At 50.2% G+C, this 20576-nt stretch overlaps 1 protein-coding gene across 8 annotated transcripts in view; it reads right to left on the reverse strand.

Moving 5' to 3' along the window:
• WDR55 (WD repeat domain 55) overlaps nt 1-20576 on the reverse strand; it is a 415882-nt gene that overhangs the window by 157089 nt on the left and 238217 nt on the right. For all 8 annotated transcript variants that reach the window (XM_069654228.1, XM_069654220.1, XM_069654223.1 and 5 more), the window contains one exon: nt 3761-3861. In XM_069654228.1, the coding sequence (XP_069510329.1) occupies nt 3761-3861 (101 nt within the window). The remainder of the gene's footprint in view (nt 1-3760; nt 3862-20576) is intronic.

Below are 20576 nucleotides of genomic sequence, written 5' to 3' on the forward strand. Positions count from 1 at the left end.
CAAGTATCTGAAATTCAGGGCGGTGTGGGACCCATTCATAGACTATGTCACAGACAGGGAAGCTCACTTTCAAAGACCTAACCTGCTGAGATCAATCTTGAAATACGGCCCTTGACAAGGAGGAAACATGAGGGGGCCCAAGCCTCCAGTCAACACAGGCAGTCAAGGCCCGGGCTGTAACAAAACTGCCTAACGGTGGACGGATGTAGAACCATCCCAGCTTTGTTGTTTTGTTTTTGTGTTTGTTTTTCACCTGGGAGGGGGGGGCAGGGGGGGGCTAGGGGTGAAAGGGGAAATATACTGAAGTTCGAGAGAAGAGGGGGCGGGGGAGTTATAAATGTTAAAAGTCATGGATGTACTACAAATTTGAAAACGGACTGGGGGAAAAGAGGGACAAGAATAATATTAAGATTTAAGTATACTGTTTCTTACCTGAATGCTTGTAAGTAAGACTCCATGAGAAGAAAATAAAGTTGGTAAAAAATTTTTAAAAAACTGGATGTCCTCACCCGAAACACAGACAAATCCGAAGTCTTATTCCTTCTTGCCAACACCCTTCTTCTCCCCCTTCTCCCCCTCCCCCTCCTTCTGTCCCCTTTCCTCCTGCCCATCTCCCCTTCTCTGCCGGCAACCTCGGCCTCCACTTCGACTCCAACCTCTCCTTTACTCACCACAGCTCTCTCACTTCCTGTGCTTGTCGCTTCCATCTCTACAATGTTCGTAAAATCCGTTCCTCCCTCACTTTCCACGCCACCAAACTCTTAATTTCTTCCCTCATCTTTTCTCGTCTCTTCTACTGCTCAGCTCTCCTCTTTGGCCTCCCATCTGGCCCCACCTTAAATCCCTCTACCACTCTGCAATCCGCACTCTTTGCTCCCTTTCTCCTCACAACTTTATCTCCTCTTCGCCTTCCTCTTGGTTGGCTTCCTTTCACTCCCAACTCAAATTCAACTTCCTCCGTCTTGTCTTTAAATCTCTTCATGATCTTGCCCCCCCCTACCTCTCCTCCCTCCTCTCTTTCTACTCTCCTTCTCGCCCCCTCTGTTCTGCTGACCACTTCCTACTCACTGTCCCACCCCCTCCTTGTGCCCCTTCACGCTTCTGATCTTTCCTCATCCTTACACCTCTCCATTCCGCTCCTCCTTAAAATCCCACTTACTTCATCCTCCCGCCTGACAGATCTTTACTACTTCCTCCCTTGCTTCCCCTAGCCAGGCTCTTAATTTAATCTACTTGGGCAAATAGTTCTACTTACTGTTCCTGATGTTCATTGTACCTATTGCTTCTATTGTATTCTTGTTTTATGTGAAGCGCTATATAAAATTTAATAAATACAAATACAAAATGTATAGAACACATGGGAACAAAATGGCTAACCGAGCCAGGGGGGCTGCCAAAATTCAGGCTATATTACAGGAAGCCAGCCCCTTAGCCCAGATGGGAATATTACACTCCAAGGAGGGAAACAGGAGTACACACAGAAAAACAATATATATCCTAGTCAGGAGTATAATACAAAGATTTAAAAATCTCTAATAAATCAGGACACGTTTCGAAAAAAACAGGGTTCTGTGGAGAACTCCAAGGACCCTACGGAACCGGAAAAGAAGGTCACAGTCCAGTTAAGTACCTTACAGTGTCACTTGTAAGAACTACAGGGCCTTGCAGTGTTAAGTGTAGGTGTTCCACTGTTGAGAACAGTGCCCCATAGGAAACAGGAAAAACAAGGTACATCTCAGTTTCTTTCCACAGACCTAGAAGAGCAATCGACCTGAAGAGACCCAGAAGAAGAGATCAGTGGAGGCTTCAAGACCTAGCAGCCTCAGGAACAGAAAGGGAGAGCAGGATTTAGCCCCCAATGTTAACCAATGAGGAAATGCCCTAGAAGGGGAACTGCAGAGCCCACCGACCACAGAGACCCCTGGGGGCAGGTATCTTGAATAACCTGCCAACTCATGGACCAGAGGCAAGTGCTTACATCGTTTGCTTCCAGAAAGTTGGTTCCCAGAAGTTGAAACAACCCAGTAAATAAAGGCTTCTTAAATGGTCTTGCACCCTGAGTCAACGAAGACCCCAGCGGGCCAAAATAAGCACAATTATCCTCCAGAGAAGTAGGACCCGCTATCAAGAAGTGGAATCAATGAGGCAGAGGGCTCCAGAATGACGTGTTTATATTTTCATTCAATATTGTTAATTAATATTCGCTCATTGTTGACATGTGTATATGATGTTTTAAAACTTTGAATTTTGTTATTTAAAATCTGTTTATACTGTCAATCATTAATTGTTTTAATGTTAGTGCCTGTACTGAGAGTTTGCATTGTATTGTACTTAAAATGACATTTTTATCGAAATATTTATTTTTTACAAAATAAACATATGAATGGATAGAAACTGCACAGTTGGAAGACCCCGGGAGATCAGCAGGCAAATGGGGATGGCACACCAACAAAGACCCATGCGGCAGGAAAGTGGCAAAGCAGCAACCAAAGATGACCCAGACAATCAGAGTAGGTAGGCTGTTGGGGTCCCAACAACCTTCCATGCAGCAGTAACTTACAAAATCAAGGCAGCACACCCTGGTAGAAAATGGCAGTAAAATGCAGTAAAACGGGCCGGAAACCAGTCCCAGGATGGAAGGCCTGACCCCAGATGAGAAGGACCAGTAGCAGGACGAAGAAATCTCGAGGACATCCAGCAGCCAAAAAATGTGCATACATTTAGAATCATTGTATGCAAATATTTCTCAATATTAATGAGGGGTAACCTGAAAATACGACATATTTCTGGCCCTCGAGGCATGTAGTTGGGCAACCAATCTAAAGCTATACCAGCAATGCTTCTATCTAGGGCAGAACTATGGGTCTACAAACATTGATATCTTGATATAATTGTGTCATTATGCCTTCCTCCTCTCCAGGGGTGTTGCTACGTCTGGAAAAGGTCCGGGGCTATGCTAATGCCGGGACTGTCGTGACTCGGGCTAGCTAGACTTTTGGTTGTACACACTGAGATTCTCTCTGGGGATACAACCAAAAGACCAGGGGCTATAGCCCCCGCAGCACCCCCTAGCAAAGCCTCTGCTCCTCTCCAAATACACCATATCCCCAACAAATATGGCCGCAAATAAAATGTGTTTCTTTACGAGCATCCAAACCTTGGAACTAATCTTTTCACAAAAGGAGCTCCCTATAGATTCTCTTCACGGAAGCCAGGTCTTCATTCACCCACTGCCATACACAAAAACCAGAACAAGTGCCTGAATGATGCTCAAGTAACAAGGCAATCCCATACCTAGGGGCGATGATGTATCTAGTGTGTATGAATTACATCAATACATAAAGAAAACAAACATAGAAAATAATGGTACTTCACTCCATCTCAGGCCTTCCCTTTCCACTTCACATATCGCCCACCCCCCTATGCTTCATTGTAAACTATAGCTTTAAGTCCCGACATCAGAAAAGGTGCTGTGAGAGGGGGAAGAGAGACCTTTACTCAAGACATTGGCCTCTCATTGCCTACCCTGTAATCAGTACTCCAACTAACATATCAAAAGGGACTGGGTTTTGGGCGAACCATCTCCATTACTGTGAATTAATTTTGTCCAAATTGTTTCAAACCGCCTGGCCGCTTCATAACTAAACTTCACCATGACCTCGAAAAATGTACATAAAGGACTTTTTTCCCTCAACTTGTTTGGCTGAAATGCTTCTCTCTATGGCAGAAGGGCTCTCAAAACAACACGTTTGAAGCTTACGTTGTCCATGGTGAGAAAAGGCTGCTTCCCGGCATGATTTCAAGTGGTGTCCGGAAGACCATAACTCCTTGTTTCCACCTTCCAAGCAGGAATAAGAGTACCTAAAGCAAAGAAGAAAGTAATAGAATATTTTTAGATACAGCACTGCTACTTAGAACCATGAACATAGCTCTCAAGGTTTATTTCTGACCTCTATAAGCTCCTCTTGATATTAGTGCTGTGGCATTCACGCTGTCCAGTCATTTGGTCGACAGGCAAATGGTCGAAAGCCAAATGGTCAAATTTTATATATTTTTTTTTCTTTTTTTCAGGTTTTCGTTTAGGAAATAAAAAGGATTTTTTAGCAAAAAAAGGGGGTTGGGGAGGACCCCCCCCCCCAAAAAAAATGTGAAAATACAAAAAAAAAAAATATTCGACCATTTGTCTTTCAAACAAATTGCGTCGACCATTTGTCCTGTCGACCATTTATTTTCGACCAAATAACCTGTAACCGGCATTCACACTGGGCACCCATCCTTCATTAGAAAAAAAGAGGTTTCTGGTGATTGGGAACACGCACCCTGAGCCGATAACCAGGTCACATGGAGGATTTCACAGAGCCCCTCCCAGGTCATCGTGTATGGATGGCATGAGCGGGTGCCAGCCTTTGCTTGGGAAAAATAGTTAGATCTGGTCTCTTAATGTGACGACCTCAGCGCTTCCCTCAAAGCCCATTTCCTTACCAGCCAAGCAAGTTAGATTCCAACATCTCAATTCCATACATCCATGCAGTAAGCATACACTTTCAGTTCCAAATTGTGCGCAGCAGTCCCCATGCATGTGCATTTCTCCCCTTGCCCCAATACCGAGGAACACACTGGCAGGCAGCTAGGGCGGGCCCACAAATGAACGTAGTCTTTTCTGCTAGCCCTATGCCCACTCCCAGCCCATTCTGCTCTACAGACCAGGAACCACAAAGCAATGGCAGGCAGAAACAAGTGCAGGTAACAAACAAACAGCAAGATGTAGCAGGTAACAAACAGCAAGATGTAGAGCTGTGTGGCGGGTTAAGCAGGTCTTCAGGCTTGTTCTTTGTCCAAATCCTAAGTTCTAAACTGGCCCTACTACTCAGAAAAGAAAAAGGGAAAATGGGCAATGTAGGTTGCCCCAGTGTTCTTTACTCTGCCTTCTACTTCGCCTTCAACTAGCGGCTCCAGGAATCTCTCCAAGTGTCACGTTTCTTTATCAGGAGATTGGTTTTCTCTGCTTTATCAGTTCATGTAATTCTTGTCACAGTTCAACAAATAAGGAAAAGTGTTTTTTTTCATATACAACTATCATTAATTATCTAGTTCCAAAGAAAGTAAATTCTCTCAAAGCTTGTAGATGAAGGGCTGTTTCCTTAATATTCCCCCATTCATTACGTGGGTCTCTCCCCACAAGAGTCCAGTCTTGCTTGATTCTGCTTTCCCCTTGGGCTGATTCTTGTTTTGATTTTTTACTAGCCCTTCTGGCTCCCCTGACTGCAGGGTATGTTTCCCCTGGTTTCTGCGTGTGCATTTGAGCTATTTGGCAGATTCCACGGCTTGGGTTTTCAGGGTTCCCATAACTGCTCTTTTTATATGCGTCTGGTTACACTTCTGGGTCGGGCTGCCCCTCAGTTTTATATGCTTTGTTAATTCACCCCTCAGCTGAGTTTGGTCTTTGTGCCCCCCCTCGACTGGCAGGAACCAGAGTACCTTCTCTGTAGCAGGCCCGGTCCCCCACCTCTGACCCCCCCCCCCCCTGAGATGGTTCCTGTCCGCAGCCGCTGGGGTTCTCTGCGCCTCCTTGGCATCGCCTTAGCTACGTCAGCGATTCCTCACTCACTGCCTTGTTCCTTCCTCTCCGGTTTCTCGTGGTGCGAGCAGTGAACTTGTTCCCCTTTTGTTTGCTGTCTTTGGTGTGGTTTCTTTGGCTCCAGACCCACCACGCTCTCGGCGTGGTCATGCCTTTCCTGTAGGCCAGCCTTGCCAACTCCGCACAGCCTTGTGCCTCATCGGCCAAGTTTCTCTCCCTCTCTGGCTTCTCTCCGGGTGTGTCCCTGGGTCTCAGTCTGGACCTCCTTCCGCTGGGCTGGCTCCGCTCGGCCTTGCCAACTCTGTACAGCTCTGTGCCACGTTGGCCAAGTTTCTCTCCACCTCAGGCTTCTCTCCTGGTATCTTTCCGGATCTCCATCTGGACCTCCTTCCAGGTCCTTCTCCTGGGCTTGCTCCACTCGGCCTTGCCAACATCGCACAGCCCTGTGCCTCACTGGCCAAGTTTCTCTCCCCCTCAGGCTTCTCTCCTGGTATCTTTCCGGGCCTCCGTCTGAACCGTCTGCCGGGTCTATCTACACACTCAGCCAGCAGCGCGGCTCTGCTTCCCAATGACATTGGTTCGTCAGAGGCTCCCCTCAGTGTATCGTGTCACCTTTATTCAAGTGAGTAAGTCCTTTTATCCTTGGTATCGGATAAAAAAAGGGATGCGTTTGATTTCCAAGCCCCTTGAAATACCAGCCTTGCTTTGAGCCAACTGTGTAAATCTATTATTTGTAGTTCCACAACTGGCAGACAGATCCACTTCTGGTATTCCCATGTATGCAGATAAAGTCTCAGAACAAGGGAGTTCCTGTCCCATGGTGTGGAGTCACTAGTAGTGATGTCCCACTTCCCCAAATACCCCATGTAGGGTTTTACTTAGCAGGCTCACCCCCCCCTAGCCTCAAAGGGGGTGGCTCACCCAAGACAAGAAGGCACTTGCGACTTGTGTTTGAACTACGCATAACAAACCTAGAAGATATGACATTCTGCAAGGGAGCGGGCAACATGCATGGCTGTCACAGATATCTAGAGCAGGTCCCAGATGGTGAATCTCCTGGGGAAGGTTACCAAAATATTGGATTGGGAAAATGATCTACACTTCGAGCAAACTCTGGAGGAATGGGATAAGCTGAGGTTGTCTTATGTGAGGATCAGCCCAGATAGGTGCCCGAGCTTTGAGAAAGCGAAAGGTTCTCCCTAGAATGTAATAGACCGCTCTCAAAATGGGCAAACTGTCCTTAAAGTCTCACACTTCTTGCTGGAGATTAATCTGCCCAGAAGCGGATTATGAGCACATATGTATGGACTGCCCAACTATTAGCAATCTGTGGAAGCAAGTGTCAACAAGCATAGATTTGGACACCGGTCAAACTCTGCCGCTGGATCCTCATGTACTGACTCTAGGGGACATGGAAATATGAGCAATGGTTAGGATGCACTGCAAAAAGTGGGTCACTAGAATACTCTGCTAAACCAAAATCCTTATTGACAGACATTGGAAGGGAAGGAGCAAAGCTACTATAGAAAACAATCTCTGAAATGACTCCTAAGGTGAAACTGAAGAGAGTAACTTTCAATGTGAGGAGCTTGGTGGTAAAATTGGAATTTGGAGGGTTTCTTGGAAATGTTTGAGCAGTAAAATCATGTGTTATTGGAAATTACATACTGTTTCAATGTGGGGTGGGAGAGCATGCATTTTGTTTTATGTCGTGCTGATGGGGCCTCAATCACGAATTTGATTTTTTGCTCATGTTACATGAACGGTCTCTCAAGAACTATATGCTGCTGTGTATTCTAAATAAAAAACAAATACAAAATCAAAAGGACATGCTAAAATTACAGTTCTTTGGCTTATAGCGGATCGGATCCAAGAAGGACCCAGAACATCCATGTACAGGTAGGCACCCATTTAGTGACTTTAAAAGAGATTTTGGTTAGTGTAAAAGTACCCCATAGGCACAGAGCAGGACAAAGTCTGTAGGCACAGTCAAATGTGTGTGGACAAGCCAGGTAAATCTTCTCCACATGTGCAGATCAGGTAGCAATCTACTGCAGGGGATGCCAGAGGAGATCCTCTCTTTAGGAAATTCAGTATTTGGATCAAGACCCAGCAGCCGTAAGAGGATAGAAAGCACAGCACTATTCATGTCAATGCATGTGAATGGCAAAATGCGTCTGAAGGGGACTGTTAAAATTGATTTTCTAAATCAATCCTGGGGTTGGATTTTAGGTGGTCAACCTATGCTGGTGAACAGGAAAGACACTGATGTCTAGCTAAACCCAATCAACGTAGGTAACAGAGCGGTAAGGATTAGACTCAGGAGAGGTACGAGAGGTGTCTTGGGGTACAATGGGTCCACAACGAACACCACCACTAACTCCACTTAGACAGCAAAGTACAACAATATACAATGATTTATTAGGCCTTTAAAATACACAGCAAGTAATAAAACACTTACTATAAAAAAGAAAAACACATTCAGTACTAATAGTAGAATATAGAAAGTGTTTGATTCAATAACCAGTGTAAACAGTAGTCAGGCGCCTAAAGTTGGGTAGAAATACTTTAGAATAACCAAAGAACAGTTCCCTAACAGTTAGTATGTCCAGTCCTAATATGGTTTGGGTCTTTGGCCCTAAAGTTATCAGTTACACTTTTCAGGAAGATGACAGTGGTTATGATTCAAATTTCAAAAAGTTAAGGAAAGTTCAGCTAAGTAGCTTACTCAATCCGAATACACTAGGATAGGCCTAGGAAGGGATCGGTGACCAGGTTACCACCGACCAAGTCAGGAAAGAGTGCGATAGAAACATGACTTTATGCCCATGTAACCCTCTAAAGAATAGGGGGAGAAAGTAACAGGTATGTTAACTCACCCCTGTGGCTCCGATTTTTCCAGAGAACACTGCTGAGGTTCCGGATTCCATTGGGGACATGATTTTCTATTCTTGGTCCCATTGAGAGAGGCCCAGGGGTCGCGGGTGCAGAGTTCACTTTCGACATCAGGATTTCGTTTTAGTCAGTCGCAGTGCTGGAATCTTAGTTCCAGGCAACTTCCAGCCGAACACCCTTGTGTAGAGTAGGAAACCTCAGGTTACCTCCAGGGAGTGAAGAAGACAGACTGCAGTGGGAGACACTGCGGTCAAGTGGCGACAGGCGATCTTCAATGGATGGACAAGGTCCTGCAGAGCTTCAGTTGATGTAAGAAGACTAAAAATGCAGGAGCAGGTGTCTTGCGTCACACACTGAAGATCCTCCCAGTTCCAAGGATACACTTGGAATGGCAAAGGAGAGATCTGGTCCGTCCACCGGTTAGTCCAGGGACACTTCCGAAGGCTCAGAAGGCATGGATCCTCTAGCAGGGGTCGAGACTGGTTGTTCCCACCAGTCCAGGGGTCGAAGCACCGACAAGGGTCTTCTTGAAATCAGGAAAGAGGAGTGGGGCTTCACCGGGACTTCAATGGAGTCAATGCTGGTCAGCTGCAGGAGTCGTCCTCGGGTCGTCAGCAGCTGCACTTCTGCATAGGTGTCTTGGCTCCAACAATGATCTGTCTAATGACTGCAGGAGTCCTCCTTTTAGCCAACATCTGGACTGTAAGCTCAGCCAGGTCCACCAATACAAGGATCTGCACCATTCCAACGGTATCCAGTCAATATATCTAAAACATTAGAGTGGTAAATTTCAGAGTGGACCACAATACTGAAAAACACTAATTAAAGGGTAGTGGGGTAAAGGTGTTAAAATTGGTTGGGGTGGCGTTAGAAGGGTAAAAAAAAAAATAAAAAAAAAAAAAAAAAAAAAAAACCAGGAGGTTTGGGAGGTACCCCCCAAATATATAAAAACCCATCAAATTCAGTGTTTTGCGGTATTCTTTCTGTGATGAAATGTAACACTGTGGTTGGTGAAATCACATGTAACCCATTAAAATTGATAGTGGCTAACTAGTCATGGATAGTCACTGGCCACATCTGCCCAGCAACAAATATTTGGCACAAGAGCGGGACTAGGATATAAAAGAGGTGAACGAGCAACACCCCTGCACTGAAAATGGAGAACACACTACATTTTTTAGAAGCTCAGATAAGTGAGATCATTAGAGGGCCCTCACTATTCAACACTCAAGGGATGAATCAAACCATTGCCATCACGACATCAGGAGAAGACGTGCTTAAATTGAAGAAGAAGGAGGCCACCAGGGGGCGCACAGGCAATGGCTGTCTGAGTGCACAGCTCCCGCCGAGGCCCGGGAATCCGAGGGGATTGAGCCCCCCCCCCCCCGAAACCCCCCCCGAGCACAACTTAGGAGGCCGACTCGGCGCCCCCCCCCGGCCCCCAGACGAGCGAAAGAACGGAGCTCGAGCTCCCCGGGGAGCCGGAGTACGCAACCCGCGGTGCCTGGGCGGGTGACGCAGCAGGACAGGAGCGGCCTCGGGACCGCGAGCGAGGCGGTCTCACCCCGGGCGCACACGGCACCCCAGCCCGACTAGCCCTCACTCCCCCCATCAGCAGCCCCCCCCCCCTCAGGGTGTGGGGAACGACCCGGCCGGGGTCCGGGCCCCCGGCCGCGGTTCGGCCCTCTCCGCCCCTCCCCCCGCGGCCCGAACCAGAACACAGAGCGCCGGGGCGGCCCGCGCGGCAAGGAGGCGGCATCAGGGGGACTGGAGCAGCGCCCCTGGGGAGTCGGCATCCGCCCCCCCCCCCCCCGAGAGAGTGAGGAGAGGGAGCGGGGCACCCCCCCCCCGGGACAGCAACGCAGGTGCTCACGGCCCGCCGGAGGCCAGGGCAGCCGAGGAGGCGGCACCCGGGGGCATGGAGCGGCGCCCCCGGGGTCTCGGAGTTCTCCCCCCCCCGGGAGTGAAAGAAAGGAGTGGATCGGCCCTCTCCGCCCCTCCCCCCGCGGCCCGAACCAGAACACGGAGCGCCGGGGCGAGGAGGCGGCACCCGGGGGCCTGGAGCAGCGCCCCCGGGGACTCGGAGTTCTCCCCCCCCCCCCCGGGAGTGAAAGAAAGGAGTGGGGCGGTCCCCCCCCCCTCGAGAGTTATCACCGCCGGAGCCCAGTGCAGCAGAGCAGGGGGAGCCCCGGTGGGCCGTGGACCCGCCCCCCCCACAGGCGGAACCCCAAGAGCAGGAAGACCAAAGGTGGGGTCTGTGGTCCAGGGCCTGAAGCGGGGTTGAACAGGGTGCGAGGCCCTCGCCAGCAGTTGGTGGGGCGTGTGCCCGCCCAGGGGTCCCCCCCCCCAGGACTCACGGAGCAAGCCACAACGTCCTCCCCCCCTTGGACTGGAAGGTCGGGCCCCCTTGAACCAACATCCCCCCCCCTCCAGGAGACTGGAGGAGGCCCCAGAAGACCACGAGGCACTGGAAAAGGGTGTGAGGCCCCTGCCTCGGAACAGGTGGGGCGTGTTCCCGCCCCCCCGGACTTTGTCACCCCATTTGGAACACCTGTGGAGCGCACAACCCAAGTAAGGAAGGACGGGCCAGCAGGGGACCCCCCCGCCCGCCGTTGGGTCCGCGGGGATCCAGACGACAGGACACAGGAAAGAATCACATGAGCTGGAGGGAAGCCTTGCAGAGATACCGCTTCCGGGGGGGGGTGTAAGAGGTGACAAAGGCTTAACCTGCGAAGGGACCATGGCCCAATCTGGGGACGCTTCCCCCTCCTCGGCAGCAATGGAAAGGGGCTTTGCCTCGATCCTGCAGGAAATAAGGGACATGCGCTCCGACATTGCCCAGAAATTCGAAAAAATGGACCAGAGGGTGGACAAGATTGAGGACAGGCTGCTACAGGTCGAATCCAACCAATCCAAGACGTACAATATAGCATGAGGCTGGAGGCCCTGGAGAGGAGGGACGAGGAGAGGGCCCGGCAGATGGACGATTTCGAGAACAGGGAGAGGAGGAACAACCTCAGAATCTTTGGGGTGCCCGAAATGGAGGGGGAAACCGAGAGGGACGTCACCCGAGCAGTACGAGACATCATCACTCTCTAGTTCACGGAGGAAATGACAACCGAGCCAACTTTCGACAGGGTGCACAGGGCGGGGGGCAGGGCCGGGGCCCCCCGGTCGATTCTGGTCCGGTTTCACTACTACTCAGAGAAGACAAAGGTGTTGGAGGAGGCCAGAAAGGCTAGGGAAATCACCTACAACAACGCCCAAGTTTCTATATACCAAGATCTCTCCGCCTACACGCTGGCCAGGCGTAGGATGTGCCGCCCTCTCACACAGGTGCTCAAGGAAAAGGAAGTGCGCTACAGATGGGGCTACCCCTTCTCCCTGACTTTCGAATACATGGGCCAAAGATCGACCCTGATCACGGAAGAGGACATAAGGGGAGCCATACAAGAATATGCAGTGGACACGAACCCCCGGAGGGGTCCATCGGGGCCCGAGCACGGGAGACCCGGCGGCCCAGGTCCGTCCGGCGAGAGGAGGAAGCGCACCGGCACGAGGAAATTCAGGAAAATGAACACCCCCTCACCATCAAAGGACGGAGAACGTCACGACTCCGAGGACTGAGCACGGGGGCACCCTGGTCGGAGGGACGCAGTCTCAGAGGATTCACTACTAACAACGTCCCTACGACCTGCAAGTAGGTGGGGTTCGCAGAGGGGTCACAGACGCGGGGGATCTTAGGGGGCTCAAGGAGGTGCTTCTAATGCAGATTGCCTGGCCGAGGCGGGCAGGCTGGTGGTTCGGCCAAAAGCCAGCGATGGCAGAACTACTTGGCTGGACGCCGGGGCGGGGGGGACCGAGGGAGTTGGGGAAGTTCAGTTACGGTTCGGGGAAGGGGGGCAGTTGGGGTTTTGTCTTAGGCCCACCCGGGGGGAGGGGGTGGGGGGAAAAGGGGAACACAGAGTTGATACAACGGAGCACACGGGGAGGAGCGCAGGGGAGGAGTTGACCGAGAGAGAGGAACACAGTGACCATGGCTGACGGGCTGCCCGCCCTGGGGGTGGGCTCACTTAATGTCCGTGGCTTAAATACCCCCACCAAGAGGTCCCTGCTTTGCAGGGAATTTAGAAGGGCACACCTGGATTTTCTCTTTGTTCAAGAGACTCACTGGCCACTGGGGAAGGAGCCCAAAATGCGGGGAGGGGGAATTGGCGAGGTCCACAGTGCATCCCACAAGTGCAAAAAGAGAGGGGTCGCAATCCTAGTAGCAAAACATGTGGGCTTTGAGAATGAAGCCACGCTGAAAGACCCTGGGGGCAGCTACCTGCTGGTGCGGGGGTCACTGCAGGGGGCCCCACTGACCCTAGCTGACATCTATGCCCCAAACGAAGGCCAAGCCCAATTCTGGGAGGAGGTGGGGGACAAACTCAAATACTTCATCCATGGCACGGTGGTGGTGGGGGGGGACTTCAACATGGTTCTGGACCCCATCCTGGACAGGAAACGTGCAGGCACGCAGTCCTCCAGGGCTGCGGACGGGATCATGGCGCGTACCTTCCAAAAAGTCAACCTAGAACTGGGCCCGTCAGACACGATCCCCGTCCCCAGAACATACTCCCCCCTCCTTTACATATTATTCAGCCATCCACACGTCGTTCTCCAGGATAGACTACATCCTGGTAGACGAGACCCTACGTCCATTTGCCTCGGGCCACAGGGTAGACCCCGTCCCCTGGTCGGACCACGACTTGGTCCGAGTTACAATAGCAAGGGGAGGTCTACACGAACGCAGAGGGAGATGGAAGTGCAACGACTCCCTGTTAAAGGACGAAGTCCTATCCCAGGAGGTCCTCGAGGCCATCACATAATTCTTTGAACTTAATGACAACGGGGAGGTGGGTTCACATACCCTCTGGGACGCCTTTAAGGCGACCTTACGGGGAACCCCGATTAAAATGGGAGCCCAGAGAAAAAGGCAAAGGGAGGGCCAGGAAAGGTACCTCAGGGAGAAAATCGCCCTACTCCAACCTGGGGGTCCCCCCACGGATCTCCTAGACCGCGATCAGGTGACCGCATTGGACGACTACAGACTCCAATTGAAGGATCTCCTCCACAAGACGGAGAGGAGTCTCCAACTGGTCAAACAAAAGTACTATGAAAAAGGGGACAGGGCGGATAGGATTCTGGCTTGGAAACTGAGGGAGGTGCAGAGAAGCCGATTAGTGAAAGAGGTCAAGAACGAGGTGGGAAATGTAGGCTACGACACACCCCACATTGGCGATGCCTTCCGCCGATATTATGAGAAACTATATTCGTCCGAGTACAATGGGGAGGAGGCGGAGATGGTGGGGTTCCTGAACTCAATCCAGATCCCAGCCCTGACCAGGGAGATGGCGGAGGGGTTGGAGGGCCCAGTGACCGAGGACGAGGTAGAGCGGGCGATTGGAGGGATGAAGGTGGGCACTTCCCCGGGCGAGGACGGGTACTCGGTCTACTTTTACAAAAGGTTCCGCTCGACCCTTTCCCCCCACTTGGTAAAAGTGTTCAACGCGGTGCTGGAGGGGGGTCCCTTCCGGACTCCATGATGGAGGCAATTATTGTGGTGCTCCCCAAGGACGGCAGGGACCCTAGGGATTGCTCCTCCTACCGACCCATCTCCCTGTTGAATGTTGATGTGAAGATTTTGGCCAAGGTGCTTGGGGGACGGTTGGAGGGGGTTTTGCCGAAGCTGGTTCACGGCGACCAGGTAGGATTCATTAGGGGGAGACAGGGCTCAGACAACATCCGGAAGACTATAGACCTGATGCACTATGCCCAGAGGTCAGACTTGGACGCGAGCGTCCTGTCCCTAGATTCGGAAAAGGCGTTCGACAAGGTGGAGTGGAGATTCATGGAACTTATCCTCCAGAAAATGGGCTTTGGTCCACACATCAGGGACTGGGTGGCGGCTTTATACAGGGCCCCTAGGGCCAGGGTCCAGGTCAATGGCGGGTTGTCGGAGCCCTTCCCCCTGTCGCAGGGGACAAGACAGGGATGCCCACTCTCCCCTCTAATCTATGTCCTCTCCATGGAACCCCTAGCCATAGCAGTCAGAGCTCACTCGGAGATTAAGGGGATTAAGAGGGGGGAGGTGGAATTTAAGCTCTCCCTGTTCGCAGATGACATCCTGGCTTACTTAGTAGACCCGAGATCCTCGTTCCCTCCGCTCCTCTCCCTGATGGCTACCTTCGGGCATTTCTCTGGTCTCAGGATCAATGCGTCCAAATCAGTCCTGCTCCCTATGAGAACCCGGGCTTGGACGCTCTCGCCAGCCTGGAAGGAATAACGGTGGGGAAGGCCTCCATTCGATACCTGGGAGTCCTCCTCACTCGGGACCTAACCAATCTAGCCCCTGCTAACTATGACCCCGTGTGTCAGGAATCACTGCAGATTTGAGGAGGTGGAGTTCGATGATTCTGTCTTGGTACGGCCGCATGACGGCGGTGAAAATGAACATTCTCCCGCGACTACTATATCTTTTCACCGCCCTCCCATCTGTAGTCCCTGACCGGACCTTCAGAGTCCTTCAGAATGCGGTGCGGGAGTTCATATGGCAGGGTAAGACCCCGAGAACTGCCAATAGGATCCTGACCTTACCGAGGAAGGAGGGAGGGTTTGGGTTACCAGACTTTCAACTCTACTTCCGGGCCGCCCAGCTACGCGTCCTCCTAGAACACATGAAAGAGGGGATGGGCACTTACTGGTCATACCTGGAGTACATTGACGCTCACCCACTGAAGATTCGAGACCTCCTTTGGGCCCCTAGCAAGTTTATTCCGAACAGACTCAAATCCCACCCAACCCTGGGAGTCCTCTGGACGATCTGGAGGGAGGGCCCCCAGACGGCACACCTAACATCGTGGCCATCACCGATGTCCTCCTTTTGGGGTCACCCCCTCAAATTGGGAAGCAGGGGGTTCCGCAATGCCCAGTCGTGGTCTGACTTGGGAATGGAGTGGGCGGGGCAGATGTTCAGGGAATGAGAATTCCGGCCATATGAGGAACTGAGGGACGCCCTCGGTCAGGGGTCCCTCTCCATATTTGAATACATCCGCCTGAAGGGAATTCTATGTGACCAGGCCTGGGGCCAGAACCTGAAAAGACAGCTGACCCCCTTCGAGAAACTACTGGACTCGGCAACCTCCAGGAAGGGTGCGGTATCAGGGATGTACAAGCTACTGAACATGGTTAACCTAGGGGAGAGAAGGGGGTTCCGCTCGTTCTGGAATGACTTAGCGGGGGACGAGATCTCGGAGGACGCCTGGTCGAGAATATTTAAAATAGCCTTCCATGGGAACTTATTCACGGCGGACATGGAACACAACTTCAAGATCTTACAGGGGTGGCACAGAGATCCAGTGAAGTTGGCTAAAATGTACACGGGAGTGTCCCCCACATGCCCAAGGGGATGTGACCAGGTCGGTACGAGAGGGCACATGTGGTGGCACTGTCCGAAAGCCCAGGCATACTGGGAGAAGGTGAGGGGCTGGATCGCCGAAGTTTCTGATGAGCTTCTCCCCCAGAACCCCCTGACAATGCTGCTGGGCCTCCCCCCGGAGGACACGGACATACCCCGATACCCTAGGATGTGGGAGACAATGTTAAGGGCGGGAAGGGTTGCACTGGCCCAGAAATGGAAGAGCCTGGAGACCCCATCGAAGGAGGACTGGCTAAAAAAGGTAAAAAACATGTACCTGATGGATAAACTGACGGCAATGATGAACAATGACTTGGGCTCTTTCCATGCAAACTGGTACGGGGCACAGCAGACATGGGGCTGGGATGTGCATTGATCCTCAGAGGGGACAAGGAATGGACAGGGCCCTATCAGCCATTCTAATAGTCAACGCTCTCGCTCTTCCTAGAGCTCCAGACTTTCGGAGCTTACATAGCGGATCCCCAGCAAAACGTTTCTATGAGAACTAAGTTTTTTGGTTTTTCCCTTTTTGGGGGGGGGGGGTGTTTGGGGTGGGTGTGGAGGGGGGGGGGTTTGGGCATGTTACTTGCACAATTTGTGAAAATGTTTTGCGCCCTTTTGTTATACTATGAAAATGCCAATAAAACAAAGTTGAAAAAAAAAAAATTGAAGAAGAAATGCTTCCGGACGGAAGTATATGGCCACTTCCTGCAGGAGTATTTGAAGGCAAACAGTCCCCTCGGGGCTCATTGTACGTAATGAGCCTGTACTCTTTTTGGAGGACAAGGAATACTGATTTGCTGCAGCTATATTGCAACTAAGTGCAGCCGTGATCTAATGGTGCTACCGATTACCACTGCCCAACGGATACATGCAAGAATTAAAGAGGAGCTAACACGAAATGTTCATGACCAACACAGCATTAACCGATGCTAGGGACAAACTTAAAAAGATCAATTGTCAACTAGACCGATTCATCACTAGCACCAGCCCTACAGATAAGGGGTGTATCGGGCACTTTTGCATAGTTTAAATTTAAATAGAGAGTAAAAATACTCTGAACAAAAATAGGAAACAGACAGAAACTTGTGCCCCTGCTTTCACCCGCACAGCTCAATGGATGCGTTTGGACCAGTAGTGTATGTACTATCACAGGAAGAAGCTACTATTACTGCCTGATCGGACCAAGTAGTTCTTCAGGAGAATTCGCCTGAAAGCATTTTTGCAAAATTCACAAGTAGTGACTGGGAGCAGGATACAGGATTACGAGGGAGCTCCACTTTCATCCCGAATGAAAAATGAGATATTGGGCCTCATTACGGGTCCGTCGGTATCAGTGTTGGTGCTACCGCCGGGAAGTTAGGTGCCGACAATTTCGTTAACCCCCATTTCCATAGAGTTCCATAGGACTCTATGGGAACGAGGACACTGAAGCATCGGCACCATTGTTAACGGTACCGACAGGTCAGACCTGTCAGGCACAGCAGCTCCGGCAGGCAAACCCGTAGTTTGCCGGTCCGGAAACAACAGTGTCAGTAAGCTTACGGGCACTGTTTCCCGACAGGCAAACTTAGAATGCGGCCCATTGTCTCCTTTGAAAGGTGCGTCCACCACGAGATATCAAAGCTTTAAAAGATCAGACAAGAAATAATCTATCGAACCAGGACTGAGCAGCACTTAAAACCCTGAGTGAGTACAGAGAAGTAGGTATATAACCAGAAGATAAAGCAGGTGGCATGGTCATTCAATCCATGGAGCAGTACCAAACCATGGTGTACAATTTACTAGGGAATGTTGACAACTACAAAAAATTAAGAACAGATCCAACAGCTGAACTAGAGGAGAGGACGAACCTTGCATACCTAAACCAATGGATTAACAAAAATGAATTCAATTACTTGAATAACTCACAAGGCAGAACACCTGCATTTTATGCCTTACCCAAGATCCATAAGGATTCCAGTAATCCACCTGGTAGACCGATCGTTTCAGGTTGTGTATCAATACTTGAGCCACTTTGTAAATTCAGCGACCACTTCCTGAGACCGCCAAGTCAACAAACTACCTCTTATTTGTGAGACACAATGAGTACTATCAAACACTTTGAGGACACCCCCTTCGATCCAGACTCCCAATTATTGGTAACAATGGACATCAAAGCACTTTACACCAGCACCACCCCTCGGAAGCAGCACAAGAATGCATCCGAGACCAGTTGACTTACCACATGACGCAAGACAAGGTAACGGCAAACTTTATTGTAGAGCTGTTTGATGATAGCCATGTCTAAAAACATTTTTCCTTTTTTAGGATTCATTTTACCTGCAGACATGTGGCACTACAATGGGGGCAGTCTTTGTCCCGAGTTTGGCCATTATATACATGGCAGCATACGAAGAAATACATGTATTGGCTGACACCAACCCTTTCCAACACAGCATCAAGACCTGGAAACATAACATAGTCGACATTATCTTTATCTGGCAGGGGGACGTGAATGCCTTACAAGGATTTCACCAGTGGCTGAATGGGAGGATCCCTGAAACACAATTTACCATGAGCAGCAGCTCACATTCCATCAATTTCCTGCATCTAACCATTGGAAATAGAGAGGGTAAACTGTCATGTACTCTATGAAAAAATCTCAGATAGAAATATATGCTGCACTTTGACAGTCACCATCCCAAGAGCCTCAAGGAAAAAATCTGCCCTATGGACGTATCTGAGAATTTGCAGAAAATGCTCAGAACTCTGAGTACCAACGATACGCAGACGAACTAGAAGGAAAACTAAAGACAAGAGGTTACCCCAAAAAACTCCTCAAAAATGGCAGAAAAAGAGACAAATGTACCCCAAGAGAAACTTTACTTACTCCCCAGATCCAAACCAGAAAGGAAGACATCCTTACATGCGTTACGTTTGGCCCAGACACTGGAAAAACCAGAGCCATAATTGAGACATTTTGGGGTTTGCTACAACTGAGTATGCCGGAGGAACCACTACCAAGGATGGCACTGAAGAGAGCGAAAAACCTTAAAGAATATTTAACGCATGGATGGTGTGGCAAGAAAGACAAGGTCTACTCCCTGGGACCTAATAGAGATCGCAGGCCACCACCCATGTGGTAACTGCACGGTATGCCGGCCCAAGAAGATCAAATCATTTGAAATAAATAGCAGGCAAGGAATGGATCCTAAGAAATGTTTTGAACTGCAAGACATGCAAAGTGATATATACGAAATTGAATGTCCTTGTGGCTTAGGCTACGTGGGGCAGACCACACGCCCTATTACCAAAAGAATTTGAGAACACCGCTGAAGGTGTAAGGTTCAAACGGCTCCTCTGGTTACACACTTAACTGGGCTGCAGCATGGTCCAGAAGATTTTGTATGGTGGGTGGCGGATCTAGTACGCAACAATACTAACATAAAAAATGCATTAACATATAAGGAGGCTTGGTGGGTATACAAATTACAAGCCAACCTGAATGACCTGAATAAGAGGACACCTTCAGTGATTGACAGATTGGCCACACTGGCACTGATGTGAGACTTCATGTAGCACATGCGTTCCAGGCACACATCAGCCAACATATTAACTAGAGCATAGACTTATGTGAGCACTAATAAGTGACTTTCGGTATCACATGCATTCCAGAGACAGCCGCCAGAAGATGCACCAGGTAAATCTGCAGGGGGACACACGGGGTCCATACCCCGTCGCCGTCCAGAACCGCGGCGTTGCTGCCATCACTGAAGGCACCTTCAACCTCCATCGCCTCGAGCTGCCTGGCGTAGTTGCCCAGCGTTTTGTCGATCGGTCCATTAGAGTCTTGGGCTTGAAGAGCCTACACGCTCGACAAGAACCCTCGACGTGGTCTCTTGGGAGACAAGTTACAGAAAAAACGCTTATCGACCCACAGAAATGTTCCTATTGCACTTGGGGCAGAATTTAAATGGGGTCATGTCCAGAACTACAAACTATGGCAGCTGGGCAAAAGTAGTGTAAGAAAGGAACAAGTTACTTACCTGTAACTGTTCTCCAGCATGGGTCTGGCATGGATTCACATGCTCGCGAATATTCCCCGTCAGGCCGGGAATCCTCGGTATAGAAAAAAAAAATCAGTATCAGTTTCGTTTCTGATCTGTCTTTCTTAGTAGTAACCAATCACTGGTCTCTGGGTCATACTGCCCCCAGCCAATGACTGCCCTCTCCCTAAGCCCCGCCTCCGGCAGCCATCCTCAGATTTGGTAGCACGTAAAGTGGCAGTATGACCAAGTGAAGAGCCTCAGAGGGGTACGCGGGAGGGTTCGCATGTGAATCCATGCCAGACCCATGCTGGAGAACAACAGTTACAGGTAAGTAACTTGTTCCTTCTCCAGCATGGGGTCTGGCATGGATTCACATGCTCATGAATAAGAGAATACATAGCAGTACACACATGCATAACCACGGGAGGTGGCAAAAGGCTCAACATTAAGCAATACAACAACTCAACATTAAGCAACTCTTACCTCCTCACCAGGCTCACCTTAGTCAAACAGGTTGCGCAGCACTGCTTGGCCGACCCTGGACTCCTCCCTGGAGTCCCGATCGACGCAGTAGAATCTTGTGAAGGTGTGCGTCTACCTCCACGTCGCAGCC

Source organism: Ambystoma mexicanum, chromosome 3q, assembly GCF_040938575.1.
Source record: "Ambystoma mexicanum isolate Mex_15411 chromosome 3q, UKY_AmexF1_1, whole genome shotgun sequence".
NCBI classification, from domain to species: Eukaryota; Metazoa; Chordata; class Amphibia; order Caudata; family Ambystomatidae; genus Ambystoma; species Ambystoma mexicanum.